The sequence below is a fragment of the Vespa mandarinia genome, chromosome 22 (genome assembly GCF_050613455.1).
Source record: "Vespa mandarinia isolate Hongniang chromosome 22, ASM5061345v1, whole genome shotgun sequence".
Classification (NCBI taxonomy): Eukaryota; Metazoa; Arthropoda; class Insecta; order Hymenoptera; family Vespidae; genus Vespa; species Vespa mandarinia.
Genome location: NC_140831.1, coordinates 815284 through 832086, shown reverse-complemented (window position 1 = coordinate 832086; position 16803 = coordinate 815284). Strand labels below are relative to the sequence as shown.

At 30.2% G+C, this 16803-nt stretch overlaps 5 protein-coding genes across 11 annotated transcripts; 2 read left to right on the top strand and 3 right to left on the bottom strand.

Moving 5' to 3' along the window:
- Positions 1 to 323: 323 nt before the first annotated feature.
- On the top strand, positions 324 to 2471 carry CPR28 (cuticular protein 28). The gene is made up of 3 exons (XM_035868445.2): positions 324 to 481; positions 1208 to 1455; positions 1605 to 2471. The coding sequence occupies exons 1-3, from the start codon at positions 473 to 475 to the stop codon at positions 1663 to 1665; spliced, it is 318 nt and encodes a 105-aa protein (XP_035724338.1). The 5' UTR covers positions 324 to 472; the 3' UTR covers positions 1666 to 2471.
- Positions 2472 to 2909: 438 nt separating this feature from the next.
- On the bottom strand, positions 2910 to 10102 carry LOC118442498 (anillin-like). 5 transcript variants are annotated; one of them, XM_035868180.2, is made up of 20 exons: positions 9651 to 10102; positions 9185 to 9311; positions 8887 to 9081; positions 8427 to 8599; positions 8182 to 8358; positions 7669 to 7938; positions 7356 to 7596; positions 6991 to 7274; positions 6796 to 6913; positions 6471 to 6694; positions 6257 to 6370; positions 5970 to 6169; positions 5760 to 5886; positions 5411 to 5660; positions 5157 to 5321; positions 4830 to 5092; positions 4586 to 4756; positions 4246 to 4468; positions 4015 to 4159; positions 2910 to 3944 (listed from the first exon to the last, which is right to left on the bottom strand). In XM_035868180.2, the coding sequence occupies exons 1-20, from the start codon at positions 9666 to 9668 to the stop codon at positions 3845 to 3847; spliced, it is 3585 nt and encodes a 1194-aa protein (XP_035724073.2). In that variant the 5' UTR covers positions 9669 to 10102; the 3' UTR covers positions 2910 to 3844. The 5 variants fall into 5 exon arrangements, with proteins under 5 accessions (XP_035724073.2, XP_035724071.2, XP_035724070.2 ...); XM_035868178.2 differs by having other exon boundaries at positions 7356 to 7938; positions 9651 to 9896; positions 10007 to 10093; XM_035868177.2 differs by having other exon boundaries at positions 7356 to 7938.
- Positions 10103 to 10614: 512 nt separating this feature from the next.
- Positions 10615 to 12958, bottom strand: LOC118442499 (serine/threonine-protein phosphatase 2A regulatory subunit B'' subunit gamma-like). The gene is made up of 7 exons (XM_035868182.2): positions 12780 to 12958; positions 12541 to 12674; positions 12077 to 12463; positions 11615 to 11940; positions 11331 to 11544; positions 11122 to 11249; positions 10615 to 11020 (listed from the first exon to the last, which is right to left on the bottom strand). The coding sequence occupies exons 1-7, from the start codon at positions 12823 to 12825 to the stop codon at positions 10909 to 10911; spliced, it is 1347 nt and encodes a 448-aa protein (XP_035724075.1). The 5' UTR covers positions 12826 to 12958; the 3' UTR covers positions 10615 to 10908.
- On the top strand, positions 12819 to 15163 carry Zmynd10 (zinc finger MYND-type containing 10). 2 transcript variants are annotated; one of them, XM_085663532.1, is made up of 9 exons: positions 12819 to 12964; positions 13237 to 13415; positions 13483 to 13591; positions 13673 to 13959; positions 14051 to 14256; positions 14312 to 14481; positions 14541 to 14678; positions 14769 to 15001; positions 15072 to 15163. In XM_085663532.1, the coding sequence occupies exons 2-9, from the start codon at positions 13318 to 13320 to the stop codon at positions 15151 to 15153; spliced, it is 1323 nt and encodes a 440-aa protein (XP_085519658.1). In that variant the 5' UTR covers positions 12819 to 12964; positions 13237 to 13317; the 3' UTR covers positions 15154 to 15163. The 2 variants fall into 2 exon arrangements, with proteins under 2 accessions (XP_085519658.1, XP_035724098.1); XM_035868205.2 differs by having other exon boundaries at positions 12819 to 12969.
- Positions 15164 to 15226: 63 nt separating this feature from the next.
- RpS12 (ribosomal protein S12) lies at positions 15227 to 16580 on the bottom strand. Of its 2 annotated transcripts, XM_035868183.2 has the most exons (5): positions 16502 to 16580; positions 16331 to 16367; positions 15958 to 16092; positions 15541 to 15745; positions 15227 to 15322 (listed from the first exon to the last, which is right to left on the bottom strand). In XM_035868183.2, the coding sequence occupies exons 2-5, from the start codon at positions 16345 to 16347 to the stop codon at positions 15254 to 15256; spliced, it is 426 nt and encodes a 141-aa protein (XP_035724076.1). In that variant the 5' UTR covers positions 16348 to 16367; positions 16502 to 16580; the 3' UTR covers positions 15227 to 15253. The 2 variants fall into 2 exon arrangements, with proteins under 2 accessions (XP_035724076.1, XP_035724077.1); XM_035868184.2 differs by lacking the exon at positions 16502 to 16580 and having other exon boundaries at positions 16262 to 16369.
- Positions 16581 to 16803: the final 223 nt, after the last annotated feature.

Below are 16803 nucleotides of genomic sequence, written 5' to 3'. Positions count from 1 at the left end.
AATAATACATACTTTGAGCAAATAATTCCATTAATCGCAAAATAATCGATGCAAGTACAATACTTACATCGTTATGTATCGTTTATTAAATACGGTATGAAACGATCGATGAGTGCTATCATAGATTACGAAATAAAGGACGATCTTGAGTACGAAGGTGGTTTCTCTCAGGAGTAAGGCAAAGTAAATGCGTTTCTATCAACGACGAACGAATGCGCGTCGAATAGCTCTCGCGGTGCATCGTGGTGCATCGCGGATGCATCCTGGGCAGAAGCAAGCAAGCACGAGGGGGAGTAGCGATCAAATGAATCTCGGAGGCCATCGCGAGTGGGGGGATGCATCTACTGCGATTTTCCGACTATATAAAGGCAGATGTACCGCACATCCCTGGTATCACGTATCGGTTCGTCGTTAAAGGACGAAAGGGTGCAAAGAAGACGTTTACTACGAACGTACTTAAAGAAATCTCATAATGAAGACGGTGCGTGCAATTATGAATAAAGAGAGAGAGAGAGAGAGAGAGAGAGAGAGAGAGAGAGAGAGAGAGAATTAAAATAAAAAAGAAAGGAAAAGGAACGCAGATATATTTACATAAAAAAGAAACATAGAGAGAAAAAAATATATATACATATATATTGCATTAGAGACGAGACGATTGATCCGAGATCGTGTATCGAAAAAATCCGTGGGTACAAAAGCCGCCGGCAACGATTACGACTACAACGATGAGGACGACTTGATCGATCCCCGAAGCAGCATCCAAATTCTTTTTTTGCGTAACAGTGAAAGTGAAGAGGATCTGTGACGTTTGTGCGTGCGAGCGAGACAGACAACGCGCACGAGCTCTCGCGTGTAATCCAGACATTCGAAAGAGGAAACCAAGTTTTAATGTCTCTTCAAATTCTCTCGGTGAAAATCACTATCGATCGATCTTCCGTCCGTCCAATATCGAGCTTTCATAGCGGGAATATACACATCGATATACGAATAATTTTTTAGAGGACGATTCTTTCGACGGAATAAAGTGAATCCGATTACGCGTATTTTTTTTTTTTCTTTTTCTTTGTCGTAATACCTAGCGCCTTTGATTCCTTTTTCTTTCTTTTTTCCATAAACTTTGACGTTTAGCGAAAATCCAAAAAAGAAACAAACGAATTAATAACAATGACAATATTATAATAATTGATAATAGTTTTTTAACACGCAGGTCATCATTCTAGCGACTCTTTTGGTCGCGAGTCTCGCAGCACCGCAAGGTAATCCGAATGATATCACAATTGTAAAGCAGGAGGAAGTGAACAATATCGGAGTAGGTGGATATCACTTCAGTTACGAGCAAAGCGATGGACAAAAAAGAGATGAAACAGCGGAGCTTAGAAATGAGGGTACGGACGACGAAGAATTAGCCGTCACGGGTAGCTTTTCTTTTATATCTCCGGACGGTCATACGTACAGGTACAAGCAAAATTCAATTAATTTAGAAAAAAGATATTTAATAAAAGAAAGGAATAAAAAGAGTATTAAAGAAAAAAGAAAAAAAAAAAAGAATATAAAAAAGGTCAACAACGATAGAACTGTTGTCTCTGATTGTCTTTGATTTTTAGGGTCGATTACACTGCCGACAAGGATGGCTTCCATCCTAACATTCAGCTCGTTTCGAAATAAAAAAAGAGGACTCGAGGAGCCGAAGGAATTTTACGCTAACAACACGTCACTTAGGATTTTTTGACATACCCGCATAAAAGCGCATAAACAATATTCCGTCTTTACATGTATGTTCCATGTACGCTGCGAGACGCGCGATTCACAAGTGCGAAGTGTTCTATTCACGAAGGCTTCGATCGTTGCTTTCGATTCAAAATTTTCTTCATTTCTTTTCTCCTTCCTTTCTCCTCCTTTCTCATTACTTTTTTTCTTTTCTTCTGCGCTTCTTCCTTTTCTTTTTCTTTTAGGATTACTTTCCCGCCGAATCGTATTTTCTTATATAATACATCGCACGAGAGATATCAATGATCGAAGCTTCGATGATTTTTTCTTTTCTCTTTTTTTTTTTTTTTTTTTTTTTTTTTAATACGTATAAATTTGTACGAAGAAAAGAAAAAAAGAAAGAAAAATTCACGATTTCTAGTGATTCAATTCGGAAATAATTTTCCTTGAAAGATATCGAGATGTATCGCGTGGAGCAAAGTATACAAATGTTCTACGATCTTATGCGCTCACATGCTACCCGCGAAAAACGTGCTCGTTCCGCAGATACGGTACATGATGTAACACTTATAAACTGCCAACAAACACTTTGAACGAGAGACATCGAAGAGTTCGTTCTAAGCAAACTCAGCGAGACGACGGCGTAGTGTTCATTTTAGCGTCGCAAATATCACATTACAAGACACACTTTTCTCCTTCCTTTTTTTACATATGTACCTATTTGTATCTGTAATAATAATGCAGCATATGCATATAAACTTGTATGTGGAATTGAATATTTATTTATATTGCAATGTCCTTCCTAAACATATCCACAAGCGAGAAATGATTTTTTTTTTTAACAAAATCCAAATCAATTTTACTACTTATATAACGGATCGAAATTTTTTATTATACATGAAGAATTCATAAGAGCAATATATTTAATTGGTCTGTTAAAAAAAAAACAAAAACGAGTATGAACTTGTTCGTACATATAAAGAAATATCTTTATATCTTATATTAAAAAATCTGTATACATATAAGGCGAAGGTACAAAAATTTGTGAAGATATGTAAAAATATAAGTATGTAAATATTTATGAATATATATTCAAATTCATATATATATATATATGTGTGTGTGTGTGTGTGTGTGAAGGTGTATATATATATATATATATATATATATATATATATATATATATATATATATTAGTTGATCACTACATCGCATTAATTCATGATAATTCGACTATTTACAAAATGTTAGTAATATGTCATTACAATAAAACATTTTTGTTACTCTTGTCTGAATATTAAAAAAAAGAAACGTATAATTGAGCATGACATAACGTTTTTCGAAATTAAGTTTGTCGATTCAATTTTTAGTCTGCTTAAGCATTTGTAGAAAAATAATGGCGTGCCTATAGTATACACATGTAATGTTACATTTAAATGATACAAATAAAGTCAAAAATGCAACTCGCATAAAAAAATGAAAACGAGAAATTAAATATAACAGAGTAATTCTTAATGCAAAGAAAAATATAATTCTACTACGATAATAATTAATATACGATACCAAAGGAATTCTAATTGAAAAATATTAATATATTATTTTTTTTTTTTTTTTTTTAATAAAAACAACATATATATTTTTTCAACGTAACATATTCTCTCGTTAAAAGATCACATGAATATACATTGTATGATTTTTCTTTGCGATAAGAACTCGTTATGGTTTTTATTTATGTTTTATGGATTGACTTTTTCCGTATGTATAAGAAATAAACATTACATATTGTAATACTTACAAACACCAGCAAAATAATTTATCCAAGTAATTAAACAATCGAATTTGTTTAGACATACGTTAAATCATGTTCAAATTGTACATTATTTCGCGGTTTAAATTATATATACCGCATCTCATTATTTGAGATTTAAGAGAAATATTTTCATATTCACTATTATATTCTACGACGAAAAAAATTACTATTCTGTAACAAATATAATAGAATTTAAATATTTATTGCATTATTTAAAAATGCATACGCGCATTAAATAAGCCTAAATTATATTTTACTAATATTTACTAAAAGTATATACTCAAATACGTTGCAATGTAACATATTCATTACTCTATGATATTATATTCATGAGGTATTGCCCCAGATTCGTATTAAATGTAATACCTTGTTAAGCTTTGAACACCATTCTAGCCTATCTTCTTTTGTATCAGCTGAGAAAAGATGTCTGTAAAAATATTCCCATATATTAAATATTATCTTAAATTTATTATTAGGATGTATAATTTACTACTTACCTAATGGTTGTTTCAGATCCATTTGTTACCATGATAAGACTATCGACATCACCAGGTAGTGCTCCTCTTTTTGTTTCAAGTAAAACTGTATTGGCACGCATGCAAATGCTCAGAGGTGCTAATTCTACATTTTTTGTAGAAATACCTACGATAAGGAATAATAAAATTTATAAACCATTACAAAACATACACACATACATATATATTTATATTGTAATAAATAATAATTACCACGTAAATCAAGACTTCCTAAAGGAGTTTTCTTGCCCTCATGATAAGGATATTTATAATATGATAATGTAGTTCCTTTGAGGAGGCACCACCTTCTTTGCCAGATGCCAAAACCAGAAACATATTCAAATATTGTAAGGAAATTATGATATTCCACTGTTATTGAGGGTTCACATGACACATGCATTTGCAATCGACCTTCTAGCGGGGATTGCTGTGGAACCTGCAATACGATAATACAATATATTTAAAGTATGTTTCATCTCTCTTTCTTATTGATTTATTTTGGAATTTATTATTAAATTGTCAACAGGGTGTCTAAAATGAATGCACGTCGTACCTTATTTAAAGTGAATTGTTGACGGTGTATTTCTTTGAGACTAAAAACAACATAACCAGATAAATGAAAAGCAGTAGATCGAACTGCTGATGGCCCTGCTGGACTTTGAACATTTGGCATTACCAAGCGATTTTCGATTTTTGAACATTTCTTAGGCGTTTTAGATGTATGCTATAAAAATTGTAAATTTATAAGATAGTCGCACTACGCGAATGCGAAAGAAAAGAAACAAATATAATTTTACCTTTTTGTTATCTTTGCTACTATTACCAGAATTCCATCCACCACCATTGTTATGAATGTGATATTTAACTTCGTGGGGAAGCATTTCAGCTTGAGTTTGAAGAGAATAAATTTCGACGGTGATTTTAAAATCACTGTATAAATTTTGTAATTTTAAGGTCGAAGGAAAGCGTAAACAAGAATCGCCTGATTCAGCAAGTACCACTGGTGTAGTTAATACTTCCTCCAAATAACGTATCAAACAGACAAAATGAAGGCACGTATCTATAAAATCTTTATGATTGAATTTGTTCACAAAATATAGTAAAAGTGAACGATTAATACTCACTTGTAGCAATACTTCGTAAATATTCGCGTCTCAATGGTAATGTAATGGCTGATACTGTAAGTGATCCAGTATCTTCTATTTCTGGTGAACCTGGTACAGCAGGTCTCAATGTACCCTCAACTTTTAATCTTTGAACCTCATTTAGAGCGGCTTGTCTCCTATGAACTATTTTTAAAATCATATTTCGATTATAAGGGACTCTAAAGCTATAAAAATTTTAATCAAAATAATATAATAAAAAATTATGAAATTACTAGCAATAAGTAGAAGTCTTTCTCCTTCGACTTGCTCTTGTGAACCATTAAATTCAATTGTAGAACTACATAAATTTAAAGCTTGACTAGCTTGACCAATGATAGTTTGCTGCTTGCAGACTTCGTCTAATAAATGCTTCACCTTTTCTTGCACTAACATCGTTTCATCTTTTACAGGCTCCGTAATATCAGAAACAGTGTCTATAATTTTTGTTACCGAACGAGAAGGGGTACCTTTCGGTGTTCGCAACTATAATTTTGAATTAATTAAACACGTATGAATTAAATAAATAAATTTATTTATGTATATATGTATGTACGATCAAAACTTGAAGTATTATTTACTCACTTCTGATTGTTGACGCCTGTAAAAGCTGACAGTATGCATTAAGGGGGTATGATTATCACCTTCTACAATACATGGTTCTTCACTCTTATCTGGAGTCACGAATTTGATGGGAGAACGAAATTGTGATCTAAAATGGTAAAGATTAATATAAGTAAAATATAATTATGCGAATAACAAATTTTCATTATGCGATATAGGAGGAAATCTTACCCATGAGTGTATTTAAAACTTGTAGAAGAAGATGATGGACTTTTTCCACCTCTATTGATTTTGGGGGGTGTTGGTCCATCCTGATAAAAATTTTTAACATTTCTCTCTTGTACTGCAAGACATTCGTCCAAATATTCATCCATTTCATCTAATACAGATATATCGGATGTAGTACTATCTGGATCGGGTTCGATCGATCTCTGTAAATACGAAAATGCATTGAATCAGAATAATTACAATCGTATTTTTTAAAAGAAAAAGATCAAATTAATTAAAAATAGTATTACCTTTTTGTTCCTCATAATCTGTTGATTCACTTCACGCAAAATGCTTCTTCCTAAACTAGTGTTTACATCTTCAACTTCTTCTTCTTCTTCGCTATCTAATTCGGTTTCGTTGTCCTACAAAAAAAAAAAAAAAAAAAAAAAAAAAAAAAATTAGAATATAAGTATACTTTCGTTTGTTGCTTGCATAATTTTCTTGCATTATAATATATTTTACTTGAACGTAATATTCAGCTTCTGTAATTGATTCACTCTCAGTAGTGTTTTCTTCCAAAGTAACAGTTGCTGGTTCTGTACTATCAACGGTGTACTCTGTATCCGTTCCTGTGTTATTTTCAATTTCAGAAAGATTAGGATATAGGCATCCAGATTTCGGAGGACACACACGTATACGCTTAGCATCTGATAATGTCACAATTTGTTGTATTCTTGGTAAATTGCCTGTAATTTAAAAATAAATCAAATATTTATTAACTCAAAGAGTAATATAATAAATTTTAATTGTACAAGAAAAAGTAATTTTTTTTAATTTAAAATGTTACCATGTCGTTTAACTGGCGATGATTTTTCTTGCTCTGAATTATGTTTTCCGATCGAGTTTTTTGTTGACTGTGGAAGTGGCGGTGGTGGTGGTGGTGGCGCGTGCGGCATAATACTATCCTATAATTTTTAATAATTTTATAAATCATCTTCATTTATATAAGTCTTAAGATAATTAAAGGATTAAGATATATTACTAATGCTGGTGTAGGTTTGACAGAACAAATTGGAGAATTCTTCGGTGAATTCGATTTTCCTTCACTACTTTCGCTTGTTCTAATGCAAGAACCAGCTGCAACTTGTGCTATTTCTTTATTCGTGTTGAAACGTGAACGTAACATATCTAATTCTCGTTGTCTTTCAATTTGAGCAGAACGTAATATATTATTTTCTAATTCTTGAGTGTGACCATGTTCAAATATAGCACGCTGAGCAATGACTCGATTAGAACTTTCAGCTTTACGATTGATTACAGGCATATCTATCAGAGAAAAAAAAATATAATTATGTACCTATAAGTATCGCGTCTTAAATAGCATATATAATGATAGATATAACATACCTGTCCCATGTCCAGATGGTGAATTAGACGTCTCCTTTTCATGTAATTTACTAGGTGGTATAGACATGGTAAGTGGTGCTTTTGGAATTAAAGGAGCTTCATCCTTATTTTTTTCGAAAAGAGCTTTTCTTTCAGATAGGCTCATTTGAGCTGGATCTTTTGTCTTAACATCATTATTCCGCGATTCAAACATGGAAGCTTTACTCAACACAGAACCAGGTGATGAACCAGGTAGTGGACTCTTCGGTGAACCATTAAAACCAAATCTAGGTGTTACTCTAGAATTGTTTGTATTGGTATTTGTAGTCCTTACTGTTTTTTCTGATGTATTTAAGTTCGCATTTTCGGCATCCTTAATTGTCCTATTTGTACTTTTATGCACATTTTCATCGTCTGTCATCTTGCCCTCTATTACTACGTTAAGTTTCGAGTTCGATGTATGCTTGTCTTCTTGTTTTTGCACGGAATTTGTATCTTTTTTCGATGGGGAACTTGATGGACCTGCTCCTGTTTCCTGAGAACAACTCTTAAAGTCATACACTAGACGACAATTGCTTTTTGTACGACTAAAGCCTTGAGCCTCCTGTAAATATCCATCTAATAAATTTACTATTTTTTGTTTTGTTTTAAAACTATATATATATATATATATATATATAATTATATCATATATTTATAATGAAAGATAATACTAATATATATTTCACAGAAAAACCTTCTAAAGCTTTAGTCCTTTTGTAAAATCATATTACTATTTTGTGATTTTTCTTTTATAAATATGTTTTTAGAAATGAATATAAAAATAATATATAATAAAAATACTTACTAAGCTCTGTAGCATAGTTTTATCCCACTTAAATTGCCTGCTTGAACTAGCTTCGGAATTACTACCACTATTCCATTTACTGCATCCACTTGTACTTGGTTGTGGTTCTGTCGTATTCTTCACTTTGTCATTAAATTTAGCTTGTATTTGTTCTGCCTTAGTGGGCGTTGTTTTTGTCTACAAATGATAAATTTTCAATAAATGGCTATTTATAATAAATATTAAAATTTGTTACATATACTTACAAAAGTTGGATGTGATAGATCATCTTCCCAATTATTAATGGTTGAAGCAAGAGCTGCCAATCTATCAAGCCTGGCACCTTTCTTTGCTGATTTCAATCCTATTTGATCTTCTTCAGTATAAAATTTTTCTTCTGTTCTATGAATAGGTGAACTTAATTCACGGCTAGTATCTTCTACGTGTGAAAAATAAATTCTTACATTATTATAAATTCATCATAGAATATTAGAAATTTATAATAAGAAAAAAATCAAGAAATATTGAAATAAAATACGTGGGTCGATATAAGAAAGCCTTTTTTTAATGAAATTATTCAATAATATTAAGCATGATAAGAAGCAAATCAAATAAGGAGAGTTACATTGTGTACTTGTACCAAAGATGCCATATACAAACACAATGAGATAGTATTAGAAACCAGTTTTAAAGGAACTGTGTGGGTGTTCACACATTCAGGCTTACCAGAATATAGCTTTCCCAGCCTTTGTAGCTTTGACTTGACATTGCTTATACCTACATTACCATTCTCTTTACCAATCTGTTTAGTTTCTTCTTCAACTATCGTTTTTGAAGGACTATATTTTTTTACAGATTTTTTAGGAGATTCTTCTGTTGTTAATTTTATTGGCGATTTTGCTGGGCTTTTGTTTTTGCTTACTATAAAGGAAATTTTTAATATTAAGTTCAAAAAGGATCAAATAAAATAATAAAAATTATAAATTTCGATCAATTTGAACATTATAATAATATAAAATTATACCTGCTGCTTGTGCTAAAATTGCATTAGCATCTTTTAATGGACTTCGTCGTCTTCTAACGTCATGCCCAGCATTAGACAATTGCATATTTAATTTTTCTCCCCTTGCCTTAGCACGTTCCAACATTCGCTATAATAAATAATTCGAAAGGAAAAAATTAAAGAGAAATGGAGAGAGATATTACGTAGAAGAACTGATGATAAAATAATTTATATGATAGAAAAACTGATGATATAATTTACATACAAATTGTAATTGTATGTAAATAATATTAATTACGGAATGACAAATAAAAATTGGAAGAAAAATTAAAATAAAACAAATAATATGTAGAATTATATAGATAATATGCTAATAATATGTAGAATTATATAGAATAGACAATCAAAAAATTAAATTATATGAATTTAAAATTTGATCACTGGTATAGTAAGACAATATGTACTTTCTATTATACTTGGAACTTACTTGAATCCATGGATCCATTGTTCGTGATTTTTCGTTATTTTAAGGATAAACGTATAACAATTTTCAAACTACCGAAATGTAGTACTGGCACTTGGAATAACTTATTTCTTATATATATCTCTCTTTTTGATAAAATGTCACAAAAAGTTTATGGATTCTTTAGCACTACACACATACGTAAAATTCGTTACTTTCGACCGTTGTATTTAAACACAACCGCCATGCTTTAATACGACGCTCGTCAAGCTGTTAAAAAATAACGTTCAATTATCAATCCGCTTTAACGATATCATTCATGGAACAAGTATATCGATTGCAAAAAAGAATGAAATTCTTGTAAACTGTAATGTGCGTACAATAAACGATTCCAAAAAACCTATCGAATTATTATACTGTCGAACAATTCAAATATTAGTGCGAGCGTCCTAAAGCACGACTTGAACATTTAATCGGATTGGAGCAACTGCAACGCTTTTTCACTGATTTGCTCTACCATCGCAGGGGGGCGCAGTACCGTTTATGAGTTAGCATTTAAAATATTGTCATCTGATTGGTTGAAGCATTTAAACTAAAAACGATTCAAATAATCATTCAAATTGATAAACACAATAGAATCGATATGGATAATTTTTAGTAGTGAATGACTAAACACGTAAGTGAATTCATTTCAAGATATATTTGTTAACATCTTCAACATTTATCAAGAGTTAAAAGAAAAGTGATAGGCAATTTTATCAATGGAATCAGTTTATTGATCTCCTTGATTTGATTAATAGAATTATTCATACACTTTTCTTTACTGCAAAATAGTCCCTCTATTGGAGTTGTGATAAATTATAAATCATGGACATTAGCGTTATAAAAATTTGTTGTCATGAAAGTTAAGTTTCTTTTAAATTCAAATCATTTATGAAATTATAAAAAAAAAAAAATTGTTTGTTTGTTGTGTGTGTGTGATTTTTATAAAAATAATTTTATTTACATATCATTTTATACAATAGTCTTACGTTTCCTAGAATAACATTGAAATAACATATTCGAATATTTTCATTTTATATATTGTTCATTTTTTATAAAAAAAGTGCAGACTTTAAGTATGCTCCTTCAAATTTTAGGAGTTTTAGGATATAGCCTGCATAGTTTCAGTATGATTCATCTCTGATATAATATCATTGATATCATATCATTACTTTTACAAAAGCAAAGCCATTAAGGAACTTTAGGTATATATAGATGTTATTTTCATGCTTTTAATTTATCATACATGAGATGATTCATCTCCTGTATCAGCAGCCATAGCTTCACGATTTTCATAAGCCCAGAAACCATGAAATTCTATTAAAATACTCACCATTGTATCACCTTGTCCACTAAAATGTGCAAATGCGATTTAAAATTTATTTAACTGAAAGTTTAATTGAAAAAAAAAAAAATAGAAATTCTTTGCAATATACAAATATTTTTCTCTTACCAAGATAATAAATCCTGTAATGTAATTTTACATGGGTTAGCTGGTTTAACCATATCAAATATTTCATCTTTTACATCTTCAAAACTTACTGGTTCTTGACCATGCATTGTCATTTGCTCTTGTATTGCCTGTAATACAAAAATATTAATACTACTAATAAATTAATAAGCATATTTCCAAAAAAAAATAAATAATTTTTACAAACTTACTCGAAAGAAATAATTAAGGCAAAATGTATCAAGATAACCACGATTATTAATATCTAATATACGAAAAAGATAATGTAAGCTTTGAGGTTCGTGTCGATTTTCCAAAGCCAAGACAAAATCCAAATAAGTTTTATAATCCATTTCCCCTTCATAAGTTAAGCATTCTTGAAACACTCTTTCTAAAAATACGCCGGTCAAAGTGCCTGTTCCATACCTTTAAAATAATTTAAATTATTATAATATTTAGAAAATATAAATATAAAAGGAATTTTATAAGGCAATACCCTGCAAGCTCTTCCTTATTAAGCATTCCATTATGGTCTCTATCAAGGTTAAGATACTGGCCATAAACTTTAAGAGCAGATGGTGCTGAAAACCAATTTGCTTCTTGCAAATCTTTAGGTAAATCCTCATCTCGTAATTCTAATAGATCGTCGAGAAAACTGCATGCCAGAATATCTTGTATACGAACTCTTCCAGTTCTAAGAGGATCCAAAAAGAATAAAAATTTTCTAACAGCTGTACATACATAAAAAGAATGAAATGATTTTTCAAGACCTTCAAGTTGCGGCAGTGTTGGTATCAGTTCTAAAATATAATTTTCCAGGTCCTATATAAAAGTAAATAACAAAAGGACATATATATATATAAAAAAAAAAAAAAATTAATATACATATTGTAAATTAAAATATTTTGGAAGTAGAAAAACAAAATTCGTGGGTTATATAATAAAGTATTAAACTTACAGATTCCCTAAGGTATCCTTGTCCAGTGACATCATACAAAGAAAGTCCAATTCGCGTTTGATGTAACCAAACTTTCCTCATGACATAATTAAATAATGCCATTATACTTATTCTTCCATGTTGATCACCTTGTTGAAGTTTAGCAAAAACAACTGCAGTAAAATATGGACTACATTTGGTACCAGCCAATTGGCCCACTTTTTTAAAATCTTCATAATTAATCAACTGTTCTTCTCCTGACAAAGGTGGACTATGATATTTGTCTAACAATACCCATAGTGCTTTTAATTCATTATTATCTAATAACTGACGTGAACGTCTTTGTAGAAATAATGCACGTGTTTCTTCTCTTAATTTTTGTGGTAGTATCTCATCTTCTTTAGGTAACTAAAGCATATATATTTTCTTTATAGATTGATCATTATAGTTTAATATATTTATCATAACTTTGATAAGTTTTATACCTTGAAATAAAATTTAGGTATCACTTTATAAGTTAAATCTTTATCTTTTGCTTTTGTTCCTTTCCATTGATCATATATTTCTTGAAAATAATCATCCTCTATTTTTTCGCTTTCTTCTTGTTGCTTTTGTTCAACTAGAAAAAAAATATATTAGTAAAATTGAATTAATGATTTATATATTTTAAATACCACAATATTGATTGTACCCAACATAATTATTATGTTTTATATATATTTACATTTATTTGTCAAGGCACATTTTTGCAACAACATTTCTAATTCCATTTTAACATTGAATATTGTTTAGATCCAATAAATCATGATGCGTGATCGCTACAAGTTGCTGCGATTTAGGAACGTTGTCAACAAATTTTGATGATAAAATAGTTTGTGACATTAACATCCAACTATCTGCCATCTTGTGGTAAGGTAACAATAATCGATTTATGGTTAAAGCAGATATAAATTATCGATAGTCGAAATAATTATATTATGTTATCGATCCATCTCGAACACGTAGTACTGGATATTCTTTCAATCTCGATATTTGAAATTCAATTTTGAATTATAAGCAATTTTCTTAATATTGATGTGTATAATACTTGTTGTGAATTAATCAAATAAGATAGAGAAATATTTATGTATTACGTTTATTGAATGTACACCATTGACTGATTAATCAATATACATTACCAGGGTTACAGAAATTCAGAAATTTATTTACAAATGGTTGACACTTTAAAACGACCAAAAACCATTTAACTGAAGCGATTAAAAATGTCATTAAGTACAGAATATATAATTGCACCATGGGAAGCCGAAGCTTACGTACAGAGTTTAGAAATATCGGATTTGCAAGATATCTGCACAAAAAAGTAGAAAACTTTTATCACTCGTAAGATATGCATATCTTTATCTAATAAAAAATGTAATTTATTTTAGATGGTTCGAATTCCACAAAAGATTGATCTTGCTAAATCAGCAAAGTGTTCTTGAAATCAGTGACTTTCGAGAAGAGAGCATCAAAGAGTGGTTTGTTTGTTTAAAAAAAGTAAATCGTATTCCAAAATAATATTCATCAAATTTCATATCATATCGTAATTATATTTATTAAGATCATTTTCTTTTTCAGATACCAATTTTAATATACGAAGTTATTCAAATTGATATATGGAAACACAAAATATTTCCCCTTTTAATCGATATAAATAACGAGCCAGAAAATACGTTTATGTTATTTAGTATATTCTATCACGAAGACGTAGCAGCTTCATTGTTAGAAAATGTTTTATTTCATTGCGAAAGCGCAATTACAATGGACGATTCTGTTCTCGATCTTATCGATTATGCAGTTAAATCTGTGACTATTCTTCTCAATAGAAATGATATCGAAATATATGAAAATTTAAAAGATCCCAGGTAAATGGATAAGAAAAAAAAAAAAATGACTAACTCTACTATTGATAATTATTTTAACTTTTCGTTTTTCTTTTTTTTTTTTTTTTATTAGTTGTTGCTTAGAAGAAATATTAGAAAAGAAGAAAGAACTTGAATTCGATATTGGAATGAGATGTATCTCGATACTACGATATTTAGCTGAATTTTTAGATAGCCTACCACTTTGTGCAATTTCCCGAATGTTATCTGTACACGATATTCCGTATTTACTTGTTCAACTAATCGAAAATCATCCCTGGTCAAAGAATGATACCGAAGGTGAATTAGATGAATAAAGTTTTAAACGAGTAATTATTTATTTGACATCTTTTAGGAAATGTTATGTTATACGACGGTAAATGGAATAAAGTTAAAGACAACGAAGAAGGAAAAATTTCAAAAATAGAAGCACAAATATGGTTTGGTTTGAGAGAATTACTTCTTAATCCAAAATGCGGCCCATACTATGAAATTACTGAACACAGACTAACACATTTATTAAAGGTACCTCTTTACTATGTTAATAAATAATATTAATTTAAATCCAACAAATTGTTTTTTAGTTACAGAAATACTTGCACGAAATCGTATTAGATCAAATTGCACCTTTGATTGATCTTAAAAGATGGTTAAGTTACTTAAGCATGTCAGCAACTTCATCAGCAACATCCCGTCCTGTCTATGTTGAAGTAATTCCTCAGGTAAAAAAATAACATAAAAACATCATTTTACTGTGACACAAATTGAGTATACAAATATTGAAGGCATTTATACATTTAATTGAATCATAGATAAAACCAATGATTTTGGAAAAATATCATAAAAAATGGAAAAAATTGGCTAAACATCAAGCAAAGTCTATATTTACTAAGGACACTGACTATATTAAAAGTTCTGCACAAATTTTAAGCGATGCCTATGACTTGGATAAATTGGATTGTATAGATATTAAAAAATGTTTTTTGTGTCAAGAACAAGCTAAAAAGCGTTGTTCCAAATGCAAGGAGGCGTGGTATTGTGGACGGTAATTTTTAATCAGTGAAATATTTGATGATTGCCGAAACAATACTTAAAAAATTTTATATTGTTTACAGAGAATGCCAAGTAAAAGATTGGACCAATCATAAAGATATTTGTGAGAAAATAACAAATAGCAGAAGTGATAATCCAAATTGAGAATAAACAAGTCCAATCTGATATAAATAAATAATCGATACTTATAAAGGTATATAATAATTTATATCCATGATTATGTAGAATATTTTATTAAAAGGATTTAATGTACAGAACTTTGTTTAAGGTATTCCATCAAAACATCTTTAGCTGGCGTGTCTTCTCCAAAGTCCTGCAAATATAAAATTTCTATAAATAAATGAATAATTTCTCTTTAACAAAAGTATAACAATTAATTTAAAAGATATCAGAATGGCATGATTACAGCATTGCAATTTTATATTACGGGTTCTACTCAGTAGAGGGAGCCATATTTATCATCATATATGTTCAAAACTCTATTAATACAAAATTATTTCCAAATATAAAAGTTCCATTATCAATTTTTACCTTAATAACAACACAAGAGCATCCAACGACTTTACGAGCTTTGCCAGCACTGTCAATTTTGCATAGTCCAGCCCATTCACCCAATTTTTTATTATTATCTACTTTAATAAGTGGAATTTGATGTTCATTGCAAAGTGCTTGAACTAATTTTTTGTACATTGGTTCGTCGCAATTATCAGCTAAAATGCACAGCATCGCTTGCCTCCTAAAAAATAGAAGAAAAAAAAAAACTTGAAAACATTTTACTCGAGTATTCTTTATCTGAAAAAAAAAAACTTTGTTATTGTCGTGTCAGAAATTTAAAGCATAAAAACAGCATGTATATTTTATATGGGTTCTGCTCAGAAGAGGGAGCCATAAATATCATCATTCATTATTTTCAAAATGCTTCATAAATAATAATTATATTTAACTTACTTGTCCAATGCTTTAGCAGCTTCATGAAGACCATGAACTACTCCATCGTGAATAAGAGCATTTTTTAAAACTTCTTGTAGTGCTGTATTTACGTCCATAGGACCTCCTGCAGTGATCGCAGAAGGCCCATCATCACTGCAAATTATATTCGATAAATAATTCTGTTTAACGAAAAGCCGTATTAACACCTAAGCGACTAAAGATTAAGTTAACACTTTTACAAATATCTACATATTTACTATAATTAATTCCTTTACAACACAGAATCTTAAGGAACATAAATCATAAATTTATATTCACTCACTTCTATTTATATAGTTTAACTCTAAAAACTTTAGAATGAAATTATTTGTGTACACATAACCACACTTACGTTCCCACGTCGGACATGTTTCTACTGGTTCAAGAAGCTGAAATAATTACACAACATTAGTATTTTTATATTACAAATTACATTTTGATATTTTTTTGTGTAAATAACAGAACGATGACACTATAATAAACCGATATTCAGTACGCTGCCATACAGCATGCTTCCATTTACCTTTTCTTAAGAGGAAAGAGAAATGGCTTCCACTAGATCATGCGGCTTGTTGCTACATTCATTGTCAACTCGATTCGTCTTTTGATTGGCTGATTTTGGGAATGGAGCAGACATCTATGATCATTAACGTAAAACTAACATAAACTCACAAACTTTTCCAATTTCATGCTATCTATATGTTCGACAATGGGTAGGGTAGTTTACATCTACATTTGGTAAAAACGAAAAGGTTAAATCATTTGCATAACAATTTTAAAACCTTGAAGAATGTAACTATCAATGTTGATAACGAAATATTCAAC

Coding starts and splice junctions, on each gene's coding strand:
- CPR28 (XM_035868445.2), top strand. Junction 1,456..1,604: donor CCGGACGGTCATACGTACAG/GTACAAGCAAAA, acceptor TTTGATTTTTAG/GGTCGATTACACTGCCGACA.
- LOC118442498 (XM_035868177.2), bottom strand. Junction 8,359..8,426: donor ATCTATCACATCCAACTTTT/GTAAGTATATGT, acceptor TATCATTTGTAG/ACAAAAACAACGCCCACTAA. Junction 6,914..6,990: donor TCAAACCTACACCAGCATTA/GTAATATATCTT, acceptor TAAAAATTATAG/GATAGTATTATGCCGCACGC.
- LOC118442499 (XM_035868182.2), bottom strand. CDS start 12,825: ATGGAATTAGAAATGTTGTTGCAAAAATGTGCCTTGACAAATAAAT. Junction 12,675..12,779: donor ATGTGCCTTGACAAATAAAT/GTAAATATATAT, acceptor TTTTTTTTCTAG/TTGAACAAAAGCAACAAGAA. Junction 12,464..12,540: donor TACCTAAATTTTATTTCAAG/GTATAAAACTTA, acceptor TATATGCTTTAG/TTACCTAAAGAAGATGAGAT.
- Zmynd10 (XM_085663532.1), top strand. CDS start 13,318: ATGTCATTAAGTACAGAATATATAATTGCACCATGGGAAGCCGAAGCT. Junction 13,592..13,672: donor GGTTTGTTTGTTTAAAAAAA/GTAAATCGTATT, acceptor TTTCTTTTTCAG/ATACCAATTTTAATATACGA. Junction 15,002..15,071: donor GAGGCGTGGTATTGTGGACG/GTAATTTTTAAT, acceptor TATTGTTTACAG/AGAATGCCAAGTAAAAGATT.
- RpS12 (XM_035868183.2), bottom strand. Junction 15,746..15,957: donor GCTGCTAAAGCATTGGACAA/GTAAGTTAAATA, acceptor TCTATTTTTTAG/GAGGCAAGCGATGCTGTGCA. Junction 15,323..15,540: donor GCTCTTGTGTTGTTATTAAG/GTAAAAATTGAT, acceptor TTATATTTGCAG/GACTTTGGAGAAGACACGCC.